The 22113-nt window shown below is 37.6% G+C and overlaps 1 protein-coding gene across 2 annotated transcripts in view; it reads right to left on the reverse strand.

The window, feature by feature from the left end:
• The window catches only part of pdlim5b (PDZ and LIM domain 5b), a 33686-nt gene extending 14338 nt beyond the window's left edge, over window positions 1-19348 (reverse strand). Inside the window, exons 1-4 of one of the 2 annotated variants that reach the window (XM_063478531.1) lie at window positions 19223-19303; window positions 16666-16750; window positions 15155-15260; window positions 5075-5226 (exon numbers count right to left, since the gene is read on the reverse strand). In XM_063478531.1, coding sequence (XP_063334601.1) covers window positions 5075-5226; window positions 15155-15253 — 251 coding nt within the window. In that variant the 5' untranslated portion in view covers window positions 15254-15260; window positions 16666-16750; window positions 19223-19303. Of the gene's footprint in view, window positions 1-5074; window positions 5227-15154; window positions 15261-16665; window positions 16751-19222 lie in introns of both variants that reach the window. The other variant, XM_063478530.1, reaches the window with a different exon arrangement.
• Window positions 19349-22113: the final 2765 nt, after the last annotated feature.

Here is a 22113-nt window from a genome sequence, read left to right on the forward strand (position 1 = left end):
TGCTGGAAAATGAATTTTCCTTAAGGATGAATCACTGAACCCACAACAGAATAAACAGATTCTAGTTAATGTATTTTTTGAAAGCAGTGTCCAAGCAATTTAATAAACCCTCATCCTTTCTTACGTTTCTTCCAACCACCACACCACATCTGACTAAGCCAGCAGTAAGTGAGGGCTTTGGACTGCATTGGATTGTTCTGTATCTCCCTGTGATATAAACAGCATAAGACAGGTTGGGTGTACATTGGCTATATATAGATGTGTCTGCAGACAGACTCCAGAGCAGCCTAGCAGGTGACTACTGTTTAGCTAAAAACATAGACTGCAGCTAAAGCACAGGCTGCAGATACAAATCTAATGATAGAAAAAGTGATGCCAAATTCATAGGATTCTGGTTAGAAGAGGATATTTTTGCAATTTTCTACTTTCTCCCTCCCATTTATTGGTTTCTTTTGACTTTTTGAAAACAATCAAAAGCACAATGATCGGTTCTTCTGGGCAGCAAACATTCTGTATCGGATCATTAATATAGCAGTTGCACAATTAACACCTTTCAAAAGGATTCTCACGCTGTTAGTGTTAAATGTGGAAAAGAAAATCCAAAAAGAGTGGTTCACAGGGGCTGGCTGTGCTGATCTGTATTATCTTTGAGGTTTTGGAACCAGGTGCACCCTGCCACAAGCTTTCGGAAATGGTGTTTTATTACACTGTGTTGCATATTTCAGTGACAATAAATAAACATCAATTATCATACTTTCCTAAGACTTCTTTCCACAGCTGCCAATGTTAGCTGGTCAGCAACAAGATTTCCATGAAACTGGAACAAAAAAAAGGATAAAATTCACTCAAGCCCACTCTTCATGTTGACTCTGTGCACATCAACAAAGATGATGTGGAAGATGTGGAAGATCTCAGTCTGAAACATTTAGACAGCCAGTGTTTTGAGGTCATTAAAAATAACCATTTTCAGCAAATGCTGTCTTGTGTGTAAATGTGCATGCCGGTAAAACTAAACCATAGAAGTGACTGGATTCACCACAAAAACAGCCAAACTAAATATAATTATACCGAGTCTTCCTGGCTGTGATTCCAATGCAAAACACGAAACCGCAAAACTAAATAATATATATTCCACTCGGATTAATGACATTCTGACAATGCGCAAACAGAGATGCTTAAATTCCTTTTCTTATACTACAGTCTTGGAAAATAAAACCGGTTTTATCCATTTGCCAGAAACTCTATGATAGCTCACCCTCATCTAGTCATTTGTTATGACTTACTGTATAACGCAACAACAGGATAGGAAGGGCACTTCCAAGGTTCATTTCCTTTCTGATGATAACATGTTTATCCTCACCTAGCAACAATAAAATAACATTAATGCATTGAAATCAGTGTCTGTGTGGTACAAGCAAGTCGTGCAATTTGACTTCAAATTCCTCCGGGCCCTTATGTAGATTCACTTCAGTGATCGCCTATTTTTTCCACATTGGAAGCTATACAAAAAGGTTGGGAGACTGTTAAATGTAAATAAAAGAAGAATGGACAATAAATGATTTTTACATTTCATAAACCAGTATTTTCTTCACAAAACAGAAAAGATATAAAATGTACCACTGAGAAAATGTACCAGTAAAGGTCATATACTAGTTAGGTTTGAATTTGATGGCCATATATCGGCAGAACTTTATCAAAATGCAAAAAACTGTATACAAATTGTTGATTACACAATAATATATTTTTTCAACATAGCATTGCAAAGGATTTAAAAATCTCATTATTTCTAGCACGTATAGTACATGTGGAGTTGGCAGTTTGGAAATCTGGGAAGGCACCATCAGTACTGAAAGGTATATACAGGTTTTAGAGCATCACATGTTCCCAGACATCTTGTTCAGGAAAGGCCTTGCATATTTCAGAAAGACAGTGCTAAACCACATATTCCATCTACTGGCTTTATGGCTCGGCTTCGTAGTACAAGAACTTGGGTGCTGGGTGTCTGCCTGCAATCCAGACCTTTCACCAACTGAAACCAATTGAAACATCACGAAACAAAAAAATATGACAAAGACAACCCGGGACTATCAGACAAGAATGAGACAACGTTCCTTTCTCAAAAATCCAGCAACTGGTCTCCAGACTTTTAAAAGACGACGAAATGCTACACAGTGGTAAATTTGGTTGTGTCACAACTTTTGTGATGCCATTAAATTCAAACTTGAAACTTAAAAATGTTACATTTTCTCAGTTTAAATATGTCATTCATTTTCTGTGTTCTACTTTGAGTAAAATACAGATTCATAAGATTTGTACATCATTGCGTTCTGATATTAATTTACTTTACAGCCATTTTCATGCAAGATTAAACGTACTTAAAGTGTCATTTTTTTAGACTTTGATATTAATGACCATAATATTCTTTCATATCAAACTCCTGATAGAAAATCAATACATATATGCCGTCTAGAAAATGCACTGTTAAATGTTGTCAGATGAATGATGCTATTTGGATGGTCACATATCTTCTAAGTGAACTGTTTTTCATAGCTCACATTTTTCAGAGTGACATAATATAGGAATCTTTTAACTGCCATATTAATCATCTCTTGCTAGTCTTGTAATGTTGCTATGGCACAAACAGTCTTATCAGCAAGGATCAAAACAGTCAATCAAATCATAGCACATAATTGGAGATGGTAAAGCTTCACACCAAGTGTCAGTTATGCACACTGGGTTTGAAGTATTTCAGAAAACAGCAGCATAAAAGTACTAATCAGGTTATGTACTGTAGTATTCTTAAGAGTTTTTATACAAACCAATATAATGCACCCTGTACACTATAAATAATGTATTTAAGCACAGAGTATTTCAAATACTCTGTCACTCAACAAGATAAGCAATAATAAAATTTCAGAGCAGCATATGAAAATGAAGCCATAAACAAAATACTGCAGTAATGTAATATTTGCAACAAGAAGGCTTTTGTTGTTTATTGAGTGAATTTACGCATACTCTGAAATGGCAATGTTTGATGTTTCATTGCGCATCCATTACCCGCACTAGATTACATACAGCTGCAGGACGGGGTTATTTTCAGACAGTTTTCCCACGATTAAAGCACAGAGGCTCCTTTCTCCCTTGATGTGGTGATGGAATGACAGTACAAGCAAACCAGGCTTAAGTTTTCTGTCAACAAATTTTATAGCTTGGAAAGTGTGCGTGCTTGCTTTGGCTCTCTTTGTTTATGTGACAGTAAAGTCGCTCTTCGCTGGATTCGTATACACTGTTAGATTCACCACTTCACCTCATTCAGACAAAAGACTCGCCAATAAAAATAGTACAGAGTTTCACTATTGCTAATTTTAATCCCTCCTCTTTTTCCCTATTGTATCACAAACTGGATACAAAAATATCTGATGATATCTAATATATTTACTAATATCTTGATCATTACAATAAATATACTTAACTATCTACATTAAATTGTATTGTATATTTTAAATGCAATTCTCTGTGTTCAATAAGTACATTGAGATATTTACTACAATTCAAATTGATTTTAATGCTGTTCCTACACTTCTATATTAGCATAGTAGTTTCATAAAACCTGGGATTTTATTCTTTCCCTGGTCAACTCCATTCCCCTTCCAGAAGATTAACTGAATGGCTCCCATTAAGATAAACAGCAAATTTGACTGTTCAGTCAGGAAACTGATAGAGGCCACTTTTTCTCACTGATGTGGCGATATGGTTGCCAAGCATTTGGCAGAAAATCCACATTTTTCTCTATTTATAAGTTTATTCCTCTAAACATCAGTACATCCAAATGTGTGTTTATGGGTGTTTTCCCATAGAGTTAGGCTTGTTTGCTCTCAGCTATGAGAACAGAGCATGATTAACATGTGTTGTGCAGGGAAATATGTCTATAGTGTGTCCGTCCTGCCTCAGCATGCATTCTGACTGATAACCCATTAGAAATGAAGAAGTATATGGAGGGAAAAAAGAAAGAAAATAGTTGCTGAATGTCAAGAAAATTGAAGTTTTCAAAGATTTGTGGACTCTTTTTGAACTACGTGAAAGCTGCTTTTTTAAGTGATTTTTAAGCATTTCTTTTTCACTGTCATGTGTTTTGCCATGTGTGGAATGGAAACTATCAGTTTGTGGATCATATTGTATTCATCTGTTTCTTTTGCTAGCTTATGAGACAAATCAATAAAAATATTGGTAAAAAAGCAAACAAGCAAACAAAATAAACACTAACACTACACTTTTATATCCTCGTGGGTCTCAGAATTTTATACTTTCCTAATGAAATTAGTGGAAAAACAGTCGAACTCAGCATGATCAGATACAAAGCTGGATGCCTCCTGCAGATTTGGTGCCATACGTTACACCAGCCAGAAAAACAAAACAACATCTGTAGACTATTGATTACAAACTTTTCTGTAATGAACCAGGCATAAAACAATACTTTTTTAAATGATTGATTATTATTTATTTGGGTATATTATTTTATGTTTATACCAATGCATTCAAGGCCAAGTTAGTCTATAAAAGGATTTATTATATGCTATAGTTGACTATAAATAAGGCTTTTACATGATTAAATAAAAAAAATATAATAAAATATTATGCCAATAAAACCAATTTCCACTGATTTTACTGCAGCTCAGTGCAAAAACACTGAACTGTTTTAATTAGCACAGCAAGACTTCGTCTGCTTTAAATAATAAAAATGTCTAATTAAATAAAGCACAAATAAAGTAAAGTTATAAAAATCAAGCTTCTTATTGCAGTTGTCAGTCTTTCTGTCCTACAAAAAGTACCTTAAAATATTTACTATAACTTTTGTCAAAATACTTTTAACTTGCTTCAATACACACAAGTAGGAAAAATCACTTCATAGTGCTTTTGAAGCTGTGTTAAACCAGCTATGACAGCATATTAATAAAAATCTAAATGTTGACAGGAGTCCCAGGGAAGTCTGTCTAGTCACATAAGTAAGTGAAATTCATAGGTTGTCCTGAAGAAGTCCCAAGATGTGTGAGTGATGTGATTTTCATGCAGTTACCTCTGTAGAGTGAGGCTGAGATGGCCTGTGCAGGCCTTAATCTTGTTCTGGGCCTCGAGGTGATTCATGCTGTCTGTGGAAATCCCATTAATCGACAGAATGATGTCTCCAACACTCATCTTGGCTTTGGCGGCCTTGCCTCCATCAGTCAGCTGCAAAGACGCAGAAAAAAAAATACCAGTAAGAAAAGTATGATTATTATGCACTCAAATTAATGCTATTCACATAGCATTTAAGTTTAAACAACTCTGCCTCTGTGTAGTTGAAGGAGCAAAAGAATGTTAACCAGTAATTATGATGCATGTATACTTTGCTCATTTTTTTCCCTTGTAATCACTAACTATTGTGAATTCCTTTCCACTTCCTGTCTTATGTAATCGTTGTCAGATAAGATAGTCATCTTATTCTCCTCACAGCATCAACATCACAACATCAGCGAGAGGACTCTAAATCTACCCAAAACCATCTGCCCATAAAAAAGCCAAAACATTCCCACAAAGATGACTCACATGACCAAATGACAACTGACCACAAATCAAAACCATATGGTTTGAAAGTTTTCATTTTAATCATTAAAAAAAAAAAAAATAAATAAGAGTCCTCGCCTGGTCAGGCAGGGACTTCCAGAAGCATTCCTGGAGCCTCTCCAGGCTTTTTTTTCTCCCTTTTGCGTAATTTGTTATTGTGATGGTAAAAGGTGCTGATGCACAGATTGTGTTCTCTCTTGTAGAAGTTAATTTTATTTGGTTCCACTTCTTGGCTTGATTCAACCTTCCATTCATTAAAATTTTGGGTGCATCACACAATCAGTGTGTTTACCTGCTGTGTAGCACAGCTACTGCTGTTTATGTAGTATCCACTTAATGAAATCAAGATTGAAAAGTAACATAAGTAATATAAATGAAAGCATTACATCCACATTAAAAGCTTACATTTTTACCACTGTCTACCAAAGAGAAGCATGAAGTATTTTTATTTAAATTGAGTTTTATTAGGTTTTCTATCCCTTGCTATCATGCTGGACTTTTTTGGAATCAACATTAAAAAAACAACAACAAAAAAACATGATGATGGCATGACTGGTGCGGTGACTGATCAGTGATTACAGAAGGGCGAGTACACTTCATCAATCACTCAGCACACTCTTAACACTCAAAACCTGTACAGCCACGTTTAGGCAGAAAAGGGATTCTGCGTACTCATCCTGTGCTGGCCTTGTTAATGTCTCTTAACGTTGTGAAAGAGCAAAACTCAGAAAGTGTCAGCACATGCAAGCGAAGAGGGTGTGAAGCCTGAGGGAGGGATTTTGTCGATTGATTCAGTGGATTATTGAATGAAATGTACCAGCTTTGTACATAAAACTCTGTATTAACCTATAAAATTTACATGTATCCAAATGCACGTGTTTTTCATCTCTCAACATCAAGTTATCTTTTAAGTTAATCATTTTAAAGCTGATTTAGAAGGGGAAAAGACAAACGAGGTGTTTACTTTCACCACTGCTAGATAATACCTTTAGGTTATCAGTAACACTAAAAGCAGCCAGTTGAACGTAATGAAAGTGCCATTGTGTGAGCTCTCATAGTAACAAAAGGAGGGGGAAACAGTGGGAAAGAGGGGGGCAGAAAGAATGAGGAAATGACAACAGTGGTTTGAATTGACTGACACATTTCTCTGGAGCTGTGCATTCCTCATGTTTCCCACTAGTTCAACAGCAGGAAGTGTCAAATGCCCAGCTTAGATGGATCTACCCATACCAGCGTCCAGGAAAAACTATAGCACTGTCACATGCTAAGTACGACTAACAAAAGGCAGAGCGCTCACTACACTAGCCACAACACAATCATAGCTTCAACTGACTCAGTGTATGACACAGACCAGACTCCGTAAATGATGGCAGGTGTGCCTCTGAGTCTCCCGTGACACATTTACTTTCAGCAAAGTAACTTGTAGCTCTTCGGGGCAATAAAAGTGATGTAAGCACTGTTCAGAGATTACTGACATCTGCCAGCTATGTCTAAATCTGCTGCACAGCTCCGGAGGCCAACAGCAAAGAGCTGCTGAGGGGTTGTGAATGCACACATCCGTGAGACATGGCTCTCCACTAAACAGAGTCTCTTTTTTCCTGTGCCTGTGAGTGTCAGGCAGAGAGAAAGGGTGGAAAACAAGATCGGAAGTTCTCTCCTTGTAAGGATGCGATTGCTACTGCTCTTTACATGGAAAGCTCTCAGAAATGCAGCACCTCAAGACAAGAAGAAACAGGCTCTTGTAATATTCTGAGAAAAAGAAATGCGTTGTTGGATGGGCTTTAGTCTGTAGAGAGCAGAGAGATAACCTTCACTCAAACACCGTCTTTCTCATGTGGCCACGAAACAAATAGGCGTTACAGTAAGAATCCCCGGCATGCGTGGTCTATAAATATAAATGGAGAGGCCTGAGACACTCGTGATGGAGCGGAGATAAGTAATGAACAGGAACTTTGGCTGTGCTTCTCCAGTTCTCTCAAAAGATCAACATGTTTTAGCAAAGTGTTATGCCAAATCCAATTATCCAGGCCATATTACATAATGTGTGGAATCAAAAACCTCTTTTCAAATGTTGCTATAAAATCATCCAAAAGGGTTTCACACAGCATAACTTGGAGTAAAAAGGCTAACAGAGAGCGGTGTGTTGATCAACATCTGAAAAATTTGGTGCTTTCCAAATTAATGACATCTTTTTCCAACTTTGTTTACATGAATGGGATTCCAGCCGCATAATGGTGTGACTGTGGCGCTACAGTGGTCCTCCCATACTGGTGATTTTACTGCTGTGGAGTTACTGATAATAACTGGTTGTTCCACACTACAACTAAACATGTATTAACTCCAGCACTACTACATCCTGCCTGCAGTTAAATTCACCAATACATGGCAGATTTGTGCAGGGATCGCCAAATTTATTCCTGGTACAAAAAGCATTTTAAGAACTCAATATTCAAACAAACCAAAACCAAAAAAGGACACCTACGAAACCTCACAAGTGGAACAGAAGTCAAGAAAAAGTAACACTGTTTCCAAAATGTCCATTGCTTCCATGTGTCTTCATCTGTTATAAAGCCATAATCAAAGAGAGACACAAAGAAAAAAGGGAAAAAAGTTTCTTTTAAAAGATTGTGAACAATTAAATGTGCACTCAATTATGAATGTATCCTTAATATAGTGATATGCAAACAAAGACAAAGAAAACACATTTATAAGATTTATTTTGGTGGAAAAAAAGAGATTCTGTTTTTACAGCTAAATTTATGACACATGCGTTCCCTCTCTGGAGTCTGTTGGTGCCAAATGTCTTAATACTCTTGGATTCTTTACTAAACTCAGTGCTGTATTTTTATACCACTGATTTATGATTTCATTGTTACACCAACTTTTTTTTTCTTAAGTTCAGGCAAAACTCTTCCTAGAAGAAGAGGAAGGCACTTCTTCTGTCAATAATAAATTGAATAAACTGGGTGTGTTTATGGTAATACAACGTATTTAAGATCACACTCCAATTTTATGGGGTTAGCAATCATCCCCCTGGCTGGTCAGTGTCTAGTTTCCTGGCTTTAAGGAAATTACGGAGTAAGGAAGAAGGTTGCGGTCATTTTTCATCTGGGAAGTCATGTTGGAGGAAGTGTCTTGTGGTAAGAGCTGGCAGGCTTGCGAAATGAATGTCACGTCTGTATAGGATAGTGTAAGATAGAGTACCTTATATGGAAAAGACAGAGACCTAAAATTATACCATCACAAACGCACATGATAAAGCAAACTGACCTCCTCTCACTGGTACTTACTATTAAAGTGGCCTTAGACTAGCATGCTTTCAAACTCCTGTGTTATTCTTTCCTGCAAATAATACAGTGTGTCAACCTCCTTCTGTAGATTCGTTACTATTTGGGAACACCACATAGAAAACCTTAAAGAGCCTAAATACATGTTTGAGATTTTATTTGAAAAAATGCCAAAAATACAATACAGCCCTAAGGTTAACAGTCCATAGGAGTGATAGAAAACAATTCCACATAAAAAATTAACTTTTAAAGCTCATCAAAAGGTAAATATTTACCGCACAGTCTCTTCTATTTGACAGCACAGTGTGCAGCAACCTGCTGTACTAGCACGTACAGTACAGCTCATTGTCAAGACGTCATCTTTAAGATGGCACACCTGCAACACCTTGCGCAAACTGTTCAAACAGTAAAGCGGAAGAGTATGCATCAGTGGAGAAGCAGCATACATTGGGAGGGGACCACATTGTAGCTACTCTTTCTCCTTTAAGCCAAACATCCCAATTAAGGGCACTTGAACAGAGGTAGAAAGCGGTTGTCATGGTTTGACCCCGGTCTCGCTCTGCATCAGTCTGGCTGCTAGAAAGCACGAGATGCCAAGCAGACCTACAAGGAGGTCTTAGTCAAATCACCATGGCAACGCAAACAAAACACACAAAGCAGTACCAACCCTGCACTGAATACTGAATGCTCTCCAGTCAGGTCAAAAACAAACCCGGCTGACTAACACTGCTGAGCCAGATGATATGAAAAGGTTTTTAGACATGGTGAGGATTAAGCCAAGTGCCCGTTTCTACCTTTATCTATAATTTGTGCAACTCTTACATGAATTAATAAAAAGGGGATTTTTTGGACTTTTATACTTTTATTGAACTCAGTGGCACGGTAATTTTCAGTTTTTACCTACTGCTCTGCTACATTAACGCATTAATGGCAGAATTGGCAAAAAAATAAAAAATAAAATTAAAATTGTGTAGTCACCTAACATTTCAATACATTTATTGCATATGTGCTTATTCTAGTTCATGGAAACTGGCAAGTCAAATCAAAGAAGTAGATTTACTTTTAAATATACTTTATCCAAAAAAGTGTGAGTGATCTAAATCAAAATCAAGTGACAGCTTAGTTATCCTTTATAGCTTTGCCATGTAACGTTAGGGAGACTGGAAGCAGATGCTCGCAATACAACTCAAGACAGACACCAGAGAGATCAAACACATACTACAAATAACGTTTCCAACAAACCCATATGTAACCTGAACGCATCTTCAAGAGCCGGCACATATTGAAAGACTGTTTAAACCAGAATTAAGACCTTGCAGTTATATGTATATATGTGGGGACCATAGACTCGTGTCACCCATTAAGTATCCAAATAAATGTGAAATATGGTAACAATCTGCTTTTCTGTTGCTGAATCATAACATTGAGTAATGGCAGGAAATGTGGTTTTGCATGAGCTATGATACCACAGTGCAAGTTAAGCTTGGACTTTTTAAAATGTTACCAGTTTACTGTTCAGCATTTTAGTGTATAAAAGTTTCAAGGACGGCCAAGAAAAATGGTTTGACTGCAAAATTCTGATTTAACTTCAAGTTCAAGAAGAAACTAGTTCCAAATATGAAGAAATTCCCCCAAGGCATTGTAGAGATTTCACATTCACTAGAATAGGACTGACAGAAAACCCAACAGCATATAGCACATAATGTTAAAAGTACTTTGTAGCATTTATGTTCATGTATTCATCATGAAACTGAGCGATATTGGGTAGATTTAACTGCTTTCTACATTTTAGTTTCTATGTAACAAAGCTCAAGAGATTTTATACAAGGAAAAAATGCAAAACAATGTTTGGTGCTTTGCAACAAAGGCCACAAGCTATCTGTCTCAATGGTTTCCTGAAATGCTTGCTTTTATGTTTTCTGGGCCTGGGCTGAGCCATAAATTATGGCTTATAGTCAGACAGCAAGAATATCCTTTATCCAAAGAGCTTAACAAGATTCAAATACTGTGTAGCAATAACAAAAAAAAACCAATTCTCCTGGTTGCATACTATGCAACCAGGAGAATTCCTGTTACTTGGATTTCAACAGTTGCTGTAAATTTGCCATGACAAGTTCACATGAACATTTTGAGAACAATATCTAAAGTTGATCCTTATGTGGCCAAAAATAATACAACACCCTCAAATAAGTGTCTTTTCTGAACCACCTGCATTTTAGTTGAGAAATGTTTCTTCTTTTGATTCCAGAGAAAACATTTTAAGCAGCTCTTTGTCACTGGAGCTTATCCTCACCATTTCAATGTTTTATAGAGGTGTGACAAATATGATGCAGTTAAACTGCAGTTTTGGTTAGCCTTTGAAACACTGGATTTTTAAAGTGGCTCAGAAAAATGTTTGTGAAGAGGAATGTTTGGCGAGTGAAGAACATGTTTAAAGTTAAATTAGAGAGCGCAGTGAAGGGTGCTGGAAACCAAAAATATTCACAATACTTGCAAAAAGAGCAATAGTTTCACAGTTTCTTACTGAAGACTCAAAACATGAACGTTCATTTATTACTCGGTGGGGAGTTTTCTATTAATACATGAACAGTATTATCATACCATAACAAAACTTCCCCTCCCTAACGTGAATGTGCGAACTGTAAAATGTACCTACTGTGTTGTTGATGTTTTTGCCCAGATATAGTACGCCATCAGATTCTTCTTCTTTCAGTGTCAAAATAGCATTACCATAACAAAAACAAAAATGTGATATGCCGGTGGTGCTTGACAATACACGTACTCTTGGCTGGGGTGGAAACGCTCAAAGTAAACACAGGGCCAAAATGAGTTTCTATTATTTTCCCTTAAAGCATCACAACCCACTAAAACAACAATAACAAAAAACATGAAAAACAAGAGGAGGAAGTGAGGGGTCAGGGGGGAAAAGAAAGGAAAAAGAAAGGGAAAAAAATCATTGTGGTGACCCTCAAATGACCAAGCAAGCAGGCATGATAGATGCAGACAGGCATAACAGAATTACAGTACTGTGCAAAAGTCTTGAGTCACCCTTCCTGTTTTTTATATTCTGTTAGGAAAATGAGAAATAAGTGCAGCAATTTATTGAAACACGCATAAACATACATGGATATACAATAAGAGGCAAAAATTTGAGATTGTTCTAATAAGCTTGAAAGTCATATATTCTTCAACACAGCCTGAACTCACTTAGTCAAGCTTTCTTGTCATGTCTTTAAGCAGTCTTCAGGAATAGTTCTCCAGGCTTCTTGAAGGACATTCAAAGCTCTTCTTTGGATATTGGCTGCCTTACGTTCTGTTCTCTGTCAGGATGATCCCACACTGGGGAAGCCAGTCAATGACTGATAGTGTTCCACTGTGTGTTTGTCTATCCAGGTATGCTTTCACTGCACTGGTAGTGTGTTTGGGATCATTGTCGTGCTGAAGAATGAAGCCATTGCCAATCAAATGTTTTCCAGATGGTATTACACTGTGGATCAAAATGTGTACTTCCACTGTGTTTTACAGATGGCTGTAGACACTAACTGTTGTACCTCTCTCCAGATCTCGTCGTATATACACCGATGATCTTGCCTTTTTGTAACTGGATGCTAGCAATAAAGTACCCAAAGATACAATTTAAAATGCACTGCCAAGTTGTCTGTTACATGTAGACACAAGATTAATTCACTCCTCACTCCATAGGTCAGTGTTAAGTGGTTCAACAAATGGGGAAAAAACTCCAAATATTCCTCTAAAAATGTTTAGATACAAGGGCTGAACTGAAAATGGGTGAAAAAGCAGCCAATGTCCAAAGGAAACCTTTGAAAAACCTTCAGAAAGCCTGAAGAACTACTGATCAAGACTACTTTGAAAAAAAATTACAAGAAAGTCTGGGTCCTTGGAAGCAAAGAATAAAGCAATGAGTGGTGACTCAACACATTTAGACTGTAATGATATAATTGCACTTTTCTTCTGTCAGCCTGTGAAGACATGCCTAAAAAGTGAACAAACACAGACTGCCATGGATGGAGAAACAGAGACACGCACACAAGTAATATGCACAATTGGATCCCTGCTCCATAAATCAGCCGTACAGTATTAAGTGATCCACTCTTCACAATGTGCAGCCTTGTTGGAAGGTTACGTAAACAATTACATATCCACTCACTCAAATTTTTCTAACACATCTGAGGCGCACATCAATCCTGCCTTTTTTTTAAAAATAGAAAATGTTCATGCAGAGCATATATCTTTTCAACACTCCTTCAAAGACCAAAATTTAAAAAAGGCATCAGAACAACAGGCTGCTGTGTTCTTGTGACCACCCTCATTTTCTTTGTATAATCTTTGAATTACGTGCATATGGTAAACATATGTAAAGTGATTACATCATTATTCCACAGCAATCTCATCCATTTAAGCAAAAATACATGCACGCTTTAATGTGATGTCAACAAAGTAAGTCTTACTCCAAATTAAGTCTGTTTAACATTGTGGATCTGTAATGAACCTTAAAATAAGCTCAAGGTCAACGCAATTTTCTCATCACTCATCTAATGAAGGAACTGAAGCAATGATTAAACTGTTGGCAGATGTTTCCACATATGTACTGCCTACCAACTTAACAGTGACCTTTACTAACCTGGAAACTGGATGTGGCTGATATCTCTGACAATTTTACAGATGGCATACCGCTCTACTACACACAATCATTTATAGGCAGTGCCATTTGTGACCACAAGATTCTGACTAAGATAATCAAAGAAAAGGATTAAGCTTATTCCTGGTGCCTTAACAATAACAAAAAAGAATCTAAGCCATTCACTGGTCATGTGGTGGGACAAAAATGTGTCACAGGAATGACACTAAAAGTTGTGGTTCCTGGTTCAGCAGTACTATGGCACGCTCCACACCACAAATGACTCAACAGAGGGCTTCTGTTGACCTTTTTTTCCCCCTACCAAAGCTCACCTGTATGACTTTGTTTCTTATACAGCAGCTATAGCTATATATGAGGGCATATATAGCTGTGCAGACTTATAAAGTCAATTTCGAATTGTCATAAAGTATATAGGTGCTCAAAGTGATCTGGATAGACAGAAAAATGCTTTTGTGTGAATGCGTTTTGTACTATAAGATGCGATGACAAGAAGGTTTGCTGACAACCACGCCGTTATGTCCTGCATGCCGCTATTATCATAGCTGCAAAACCTAAAAATAGACGGGGAAGCTATGCTGGCCTTTTAAATGCTCTCAGAGTTACATTGTCAAACACAGAAGAAAAGTCATTTCTCTCCTCACATGATATTCAAAGTTCTGTAACTGATCCTGCCACTAACAAATAAACAAAGTGACTGACCTTTGTCATAGAGTTGAGATTACAGTTTCAAAACAGGATATAGTGGGAACTAAATGATACTGCCCACAGAAGCACAGCTGCACTCAAAACACAGAGGACAAGTTGCCTTCTTATAATCCTACTTTACAACAGGAAAGGCTACTATAATAAAGACAACTCAGATGTCCTTGGGAAGAAATAGATTCTGACTTTGCAAACAGTGAGCTGCACTGAAGGCTTCCTTTAATTTTTGCAGCAACCACAGCAATTTGCACACAATCCTCTCACACTGTGTACCTAAACAGTATGTCTGTGTGTAGGCTGAGGCCCAGACCTCATAAACAATCATACTTTTTAAACAGCGGGCGATCCATCAGCCAGCTCAGGACTTGAAAGAATACGGCCACTCAACTTCTGAATTTATGTGACTTCGAGTCCTAAATAGTTATTACAGATCCATTGTGGCTTTGTAGAGTTTCACTCAGTTAAGACATTTGAAGACAGGTTCTTATGCTTCCACAGCACACGGTCAGCAAAGGTCAGCACACTTAGCACTATCGCTCATCAGCCATTAACACCTATACGCCGCGTCCCCCAAATCTTTCCAGAGCAACCACGTGAGGTTCAAGGGACTTTTTCTAATTGACAAATGTTGTGAAAATAATGTCACGTCACATTATTTTCACAATAGGCATGGCCTTGCTGTGACGCATGTAAAGGTCAGGGGAGATAGAGTGACAGGGGCATGAAGTGTTAACAAAAGTGTCTAAATGCAGCACTGAGTGTCACATACGAGACAAATGACACACGCACTTTTGTCAGTGACAAGGCAAATGGCATAATAGGAATGACCAGCATTCCTCTGAAGTGACTGTCATGAAGTGAAGCGTGCATAACTTGTGTGTGTGTGTGTGTGTGTCCCACTCACCCGTGAGATGGTGAGGGGCAGACAGAAGTCCTTCCCTCCCTGCAGTCTGAAGCCCCAAGGGGCGGGGCCATCCAGGGAGACATTGTAGTTGGTGTTCATGATGTACCTAGAAACAGAACAACACATATCAATCTCAAATCAATATTCTGAAGCTTCACTTTGGGGCTATTATGTTATATTATAATCACACTTTCCTCTACACATGATCCAACAAAGAAGCATTTTGATAAATGCACCACTCTTTTTCTAATAGAAAGACTGGTCAAATTTTTCATTCCTGGGGTTTAGGGCTGTAAGGATCAACAGATGAGAGATGAAATACCCCATCTGCATTCACATCTTGCTAAAAACTTGTTTTAATCCCAAGTGTGGTGTGTAACAGAATGAGTAATGGCCTCTCCTTAAAAAAAAAAAAAAAAAAAAAAAAAAAACAGAGTGTACTAAGCCTGTGAAGGGAGTAAAGAAAAGGCATACCCTGCACTGCCAGAGACTTGTTAGAGATCAGCTTCAATTCACTGGCAACAGTTTGATTTTCTTTTTTGCACCGCCATCCTTTTTGGCTAAATGAGACACCACCTACATCACCTTTTGGGCCAAATATGCTATTTATGTGAATTATGTACATGGAAATTAGTAAGAAAGTAGGACTTATTTGAGCAAAACTTATTTGGTGCAAGTAATGTAGTTCACGCACTATTAAGTTTCACTGGTTTAAGCCCTGCCTGTCATGCATTCCTTTTCCCCTAAAAGACTGAAGCGGCAAACATTTATTGAAAGTGAGACTGAGGTTAAATCCAGTGACATGTTACGATTTAGCGCTTCATAAAATTCATTAGACTGATTATTGAGGAAACTGGGATGTTTACAAAATATGCTTTTCTAGCGTGTATGCGTGTGTGTGAGCGAGAGACAAAATCACTGCGACTCTTCTGTCAACGGCAGTGAATCTGTCACTGTGCCTGTCAAGTCTGAAAAACCACAAATCATGTAAGAAACATTTAATCTCTACCCGAGCCAACAGGCTGACACAAAAATATGGCATCAAAGGCTAACCCACAACCATTATATGTCACACACTGTATGTTTTAATTACAAGAAAATGAAATATGGAAGCACATTTTTTAGCAAATAACTTCAAAAACATCTAAAAACCAAAAAGCTACGGTTTTCTAACTAACTAAAGGTCTGACACGAGATCCGTAAGCATTCCTTGTACTTGAATAACTTTCTCTTTTATTACTGGTTTTCGTGGAGAAGATTTCCCTGTAAGGACATAACCTGGCAGCTGAAACACATCAGAGAACGAAACTCGTACCGTGTACAATTTCATTGCCTGGCGTGAAAAAGGAGCATTAAAAAAATATTCACACATTTTTTGCATTTTTTCCCAATGGGTATTTCATGAATAATAATGCCTTGTCATCCCAGAGCTATGCCTTTTTGGTGTCATAATTCATGCTACCATTACAAGTTCCCTAAGGGATAAAGCAGCACCTGTTAGAACCCGTCACCTGGTTAGTTGTATGAGACATAAATCAGATCAGAGTGTTGGCCTGCGCACATCATCTCATCATCACGCCCAGAGGGGAACGAACCCTTAAAAGAAGAGGACACAAAAGACTGTTGGGAGGGGGGAGCCTAAAAATCATGTGTGAAAGTGATATGGAGAAGGTGAACACCTGGATAGCACAAAGCACACACACAGCAGTAGTATGCAGTATTTAGGACAGGTAAGGCAAGCTGTCACAAAACCTCCATGAGGTTAACAGGGTGACTTGAAAGAAAAACTGGCATTTTAACCTCTTTTAACGCCGTTCTAAATGTAATTTTTCTTCTAAAATATATGACTGGGTTGTGTTTTTACAAAACATTAGGCTACATTTTTATATGACAATGAAAAACATTGACTGTCAACTTGGTGAACTTATTAAAACACACTCGTAGTCATTGCTGTAGTGGCAACTGTGAGAAATTAAGGGTACGTGAATTGAGTTTTACTACCAATATATATATACACATACTTTTTGGGTATGTGGCCATAGCTCTGTTATTTGTAGAACATAATAATAATATTATCACACCAAACTAATCAACAGGAAAAATATGCAAGTCTATATTAAGACTCAAACTGATTGAAAACAGCTGTCTGCCTGCTCAGGGTGACCTAAGGCTGAGTTGTGAGCCAGGAAGTGTATTTTTGGCTAAAATGAAAAATCCCTTCCTAAATATAAAGTCCATAAACTGCATTCACCCAATTCAGCTCGTCAAAGTACAGCGTTACATGAGAAACATATTTGATATAAATATTTTAATAAATCATTCTTTCAGCACAAATACAAATGTTTGTCTTATTCTTTAACAATTTATTGTAACACAACAGAGCTACACAAACCAACAGAGCTCCAAAAACAAGAACATGAAAGCGTCTAACTTCCTAACCTCAAAATAAGGAACTCGACCACACCTTTGACACTGCCAGAAGCTTTGTTTACTATCCCACTTGAGTTCACTTCGCTGAACCTCCAACGCTGACAAAGAAATCATTTTATGGATAGTGACAGGACACAACAAACAAATACCGTTTGTGCTACGGGAAGATCTTTGACCCAGAAAATGACGTCTTGGCAACACACATGCACACACGCAGGCCTGAAGTTTCTCAGTTGTTTAACTTATTCTTTCAGTATGAGTTTTCAGGAGTCTCAAGAAAGCAAAAATACTACAAAATTGGTTCACGCTGACTCAAGTCACACATTACCTAATATGGAGAGAACAAACATTACGCTCATCTCATGTTGCTGCTTGTTTTGCAATCTGCAGTGATATCATGCATAGACATGAGCAGACACACCTTTTAATGTCTTCATAGAAAAGCAATTGAGTTGGGCATGAGAAAGTATTAACAAGACTAACGTCAAACCTTCTCTAAACTGGTTAGGGGACAAATTTGAGCCTTTTTTAAATCGTTCAAGTTCCTATCACAATGCTGCTTTCTTCTGATAAACATTTCAGCACAATTACGCTATCAAGTTATCGGCTCAGGCATTTGAATGTACTCATTTAACTTCCTGGATCTTAACCACACAGTCTGAACTCAAATGTTCCTGGATTTACATTAAACAGTAAAACTTGTATGTTACTGCACACGTGGCCTCACAAAACCTGTGTCAAATCACACTTTGACTTACATTTAGACCTATATGTAACTCAGAACATCAGTTCCTGCTTGTAGCAAGATTTAAAAAGAAGAAAAAAAAAAACATGGCACAGGCCTCAAAATAAAAAACTCAAAATGAAAATTCCATTCACGGTAGGAAAGCCTTCTCAGTTACGAATCACACACATTGAATGCAAATAGCATTCACAAATTGCTTTCCCAGCATGTCAAACTACAGCTGTGTCAAGTCCGGTTTCCTACATGTGATCTCTAGGTAACGCGGTCTGAAGAACGAAACTTTAAACGGTCTGCACGTCAAACGCTTGTCCTGTGCAGTTACTGCAAGATATGTTGACTCACTTAAGTGGAGTATGTTTGCATTGTCATACCCAGGCAATGGTGATCACATGAAATTGTTCATACTCAAATGATTGCATTTTGCATAAATAAATGACAATGTCAAAATTAAAAAATACTTCTTATCAACCATGCAACATTCTAGCCTGCTTTTCAAAATGCACCCTTTTAATTTAGCGTGCTGCCTCACAGTGCGCGATGAGTGCACTAGTAGTAACAGCTATGGTTGTTTGCACCCATGTGTCCCCTCTGAAGGAGGTAAGAGAAGCGAAATGAAGCCGAACCAAAAGTCTCTTAGCAGCTCTCAGACACAATAAAGCACACGTTTACTATAATGGTGAATATTTCCACATGGACTTTTAGCCTGCTTGAAACCGCTCTCACGCAAACTGGGTAAAACAAATGCGTAACTCCGTTTGCAGGACTGAAAATTTAAATACTGTTATCCTTCTTGGAAATGCTTTGTAACGGAAACATGAAGCTGTAAAATAGCGAGCGTAACTTCTCTGAATTGTTACTAAGAAAACTGGCGAGATGTGCCGCGCAGAACTCACCTTGCTGTGTGGAGCCGGGTTTGGTGGTGAGAGAGGAGCAGCAGTGTGTTTAGTCCCTTCTCAGTTTTGAACAACTGGACTGAGCGGAACTGAAACTTCCGCGTTAAAGCCAAACCTATCTGGCTACCGGGTAGGAGGGCTTTAGTGCGCCAGGCAGTTCACTGGGGGCGACGCGGCTCCCTGCAGGCGTGGGCTTGTTTAGTACTGGGGCAGTGCAGGTGAGTGGTGGTGAATAAAAAGCAAAGTGGATGAGACTGCAAGTGCACACTTGATAACTGGTGGTATGCGATACTGCAAATCTCGGTGTTGATACCAAGTAAATACAGGGCCGGTGTCGGTGTTACCAATACCGATACCGTAAAAAGGCAGCTTATGTAGTGCGTCATGATTTATGACATGAATCGTCACAAGTTCTGAACACATTTTAATAACCACGACTTAAGACAAGAGGCTTTTCAGGGTTTTTTTTTAATGTATTTTGAAATATTTCTTTTTTTCTCCCTGGAATGTAAACGTGTCTGTCTCTAAAGTACTTTGGCTCAACTTCTGTTGTTTAAGTGTGTTATAGGCTATAAATAAATTAGATAGAACAGTCAACACAAAAAGTTTTGGACATTTCTTATGCTGTATGTTTAAGGTATATCGCCCCCCCCCCAAAAAAAAAAATTAACACAATTCAGTGAGCTACATACTGAACTTCCTAGAAACTTCCTAGAAACTAAGTATCGATCCTAAGTAAGTATCAATCCTGTCCAATACCAGTACCAACGCTGGTATTGACACTATCGATATTTAGATCAAATCCTCCACCTCTACAGTTACAACAGAGTTCAAACTCGTGAAAGAGGCTACTACAACCACAAAACCCCCAAACTGTTCCATCTTCACTGTTTTTTTTTTGTTGTTTGTTTTGTTTTGTTTTTAGTCACTTTTGACAAATAGACAATATCTAGCTTGTGTTATATGAAAGCTTAAAAAATGAATTTAATTTTTTTTTTTAAAAAAGGACCCAAAATAATAGTATCACCTAAATTTTCAGAGTAAACCTGAGACTTTAATCTTTACCCGAATGCTCCTGAGATAAGTCTTGACAAACCTTGCTGTCAAGTGTGAATAAAGATCAAATTTTTCACACTAGCCGCCTACCTACACTGCCCTGCTATTGCTCTATGTCAGTATTATATTATGAATGTGTAACCGTGTCCATAGCTTCTTAAATTGGCTCATTTACAACCTGTTAACGTTTTGCTTGATGTAACGGTCTAATTAACAATAATTTTACCTCTGTGATGGATTTAGTTACAAGTGAATGCTATCAAAATATCAATAGTATCGATACCGGATTGATATTGACAGAATCAATACTTTGTTTCTGTCATTTAAATTCAGTAATGTATGTGGCCCGTTGAATTGTGTTAACCTCCTAGGACATGGCGTCCACATATGTGGACATCACATTTTGGGACATCTAGACCAAAATACTTAATTTTTCTCTGCAAGGGCCTGATATCCACTTACGAGGACATTATACTGCCACTGTTCTATCAGAATTTGAAACAAATGTCCTCATATGTGGATCTCATTTTTCTCAAAAACAAAAATTAGGTAAAAAAAAAATCTGCTAATTCTTTGTTTTTAAATTCATCAGGTCCCAATCAACCCAAATAGCAAAGAAAAATTAAAAATGCATGCCATGAAAGAGTTCAGGTCTTAGGAGGTTAAATTAATTTTCTTTTTAGGAATGAAAAAAAAAGAACCTCAAACTTTCACTTTGAGAAATGTCTTTTTGTGTTTACTGTTATGTCTATTTTATGTATAGTCTGTAACACACTTAAACAAAAGAAGTTGATCCAAAGTGTTTTGGAGACAGATACATTTACATTACAGAGAAAGAAAAATACATGAAAAGCTAAAAGGTGTGTTTTGTTGTGTTAGCTAATTATTGTGTAATATTAAAAAAGTGATCATTAAAATGTGTTCAAATGAACAGTGATTCATGTAACAAGTCATGACAAGCTCCCCTATAAACTGCCTTTGTAAGTTAAAACTATCTGTATCAGTATTGGTATCAGCAATAGTGCCCCTGTATTTACTTGGTACTGGATTAATGCCAAACTTTGCAGTGTCGCACAGAAGTAGATTTAGGCCTGCAGCAAAAATGAAGACGTTAAAATAGTCTCACTGGCATTTTTGAGCCAAGGAAAGTTAGTCATTCAGCAGTAGCTGATTGTCAGTGGTTACTGGAAGGTATGAGGCTGATACTTTTGCATGATCTTATGAAAGAAATATTTAAGCATCTGACAGGGCACTGACTTCCCCTGTTGCATCACTGAGCGATGTCATCATGTTTTCCACTAACGTGTGGCGTACCAGTGTGCAGGTCAGACATGCTGTAATACATTTTGAATTATCAGCGGAGACATCAGTGTTCCCTGCTTTGCATTTGTGGTGGGAATTTTAAAAAAAATAACTGCATTAATGTTTAAAATTCAAAATACATGTAAAATACATGTAAAATATTCACAGAGGAAGCCCACACAAATTCCTTTGTGTGAGTTTAAGGCCTCCTTTTGCATTGATTTGGATTGTATAACCAATAAAGCCTTTTCTCATTTTTTACACTTACATTTATAAATTTGATTTTTGTTATCATGTGGCTGCTTTAATGTGGCAGTGATTTAGGTTTTAGTGTTAGTGTGCCCTCTAGTGGTCAGAAAAATGCTTCACATCCACAGGCACTGTGGACTTTGACTGAAGATACCACGTGATTTATGCCCTCAGGGTAGAAATTTATTTCAGAGGGTGCAATGTCATTTGAAAATGAAAGCAGAAGGGATTTGCCTCGACCTATACTTGTTTGTTACTTAAAGGCCCTTAAGCAGTTAGTATCA

This window comes from Pelmatolapia mariae, linkage group LG7 (genome assembly GCF_036321145.2).
Source record: "Pelmatolapia mariae isolate MD_Pm_ZW linkage group LG7, Pm_UMD_F_2, whole genome shotgun sequence".
Classification (NCBI taxonomy): Eukaryota; Metazoa; Chordata; class Actinopteri; order Cichliformes; family Cichlidae; genus Pelmatolapia; species Pelmatolapia mariae.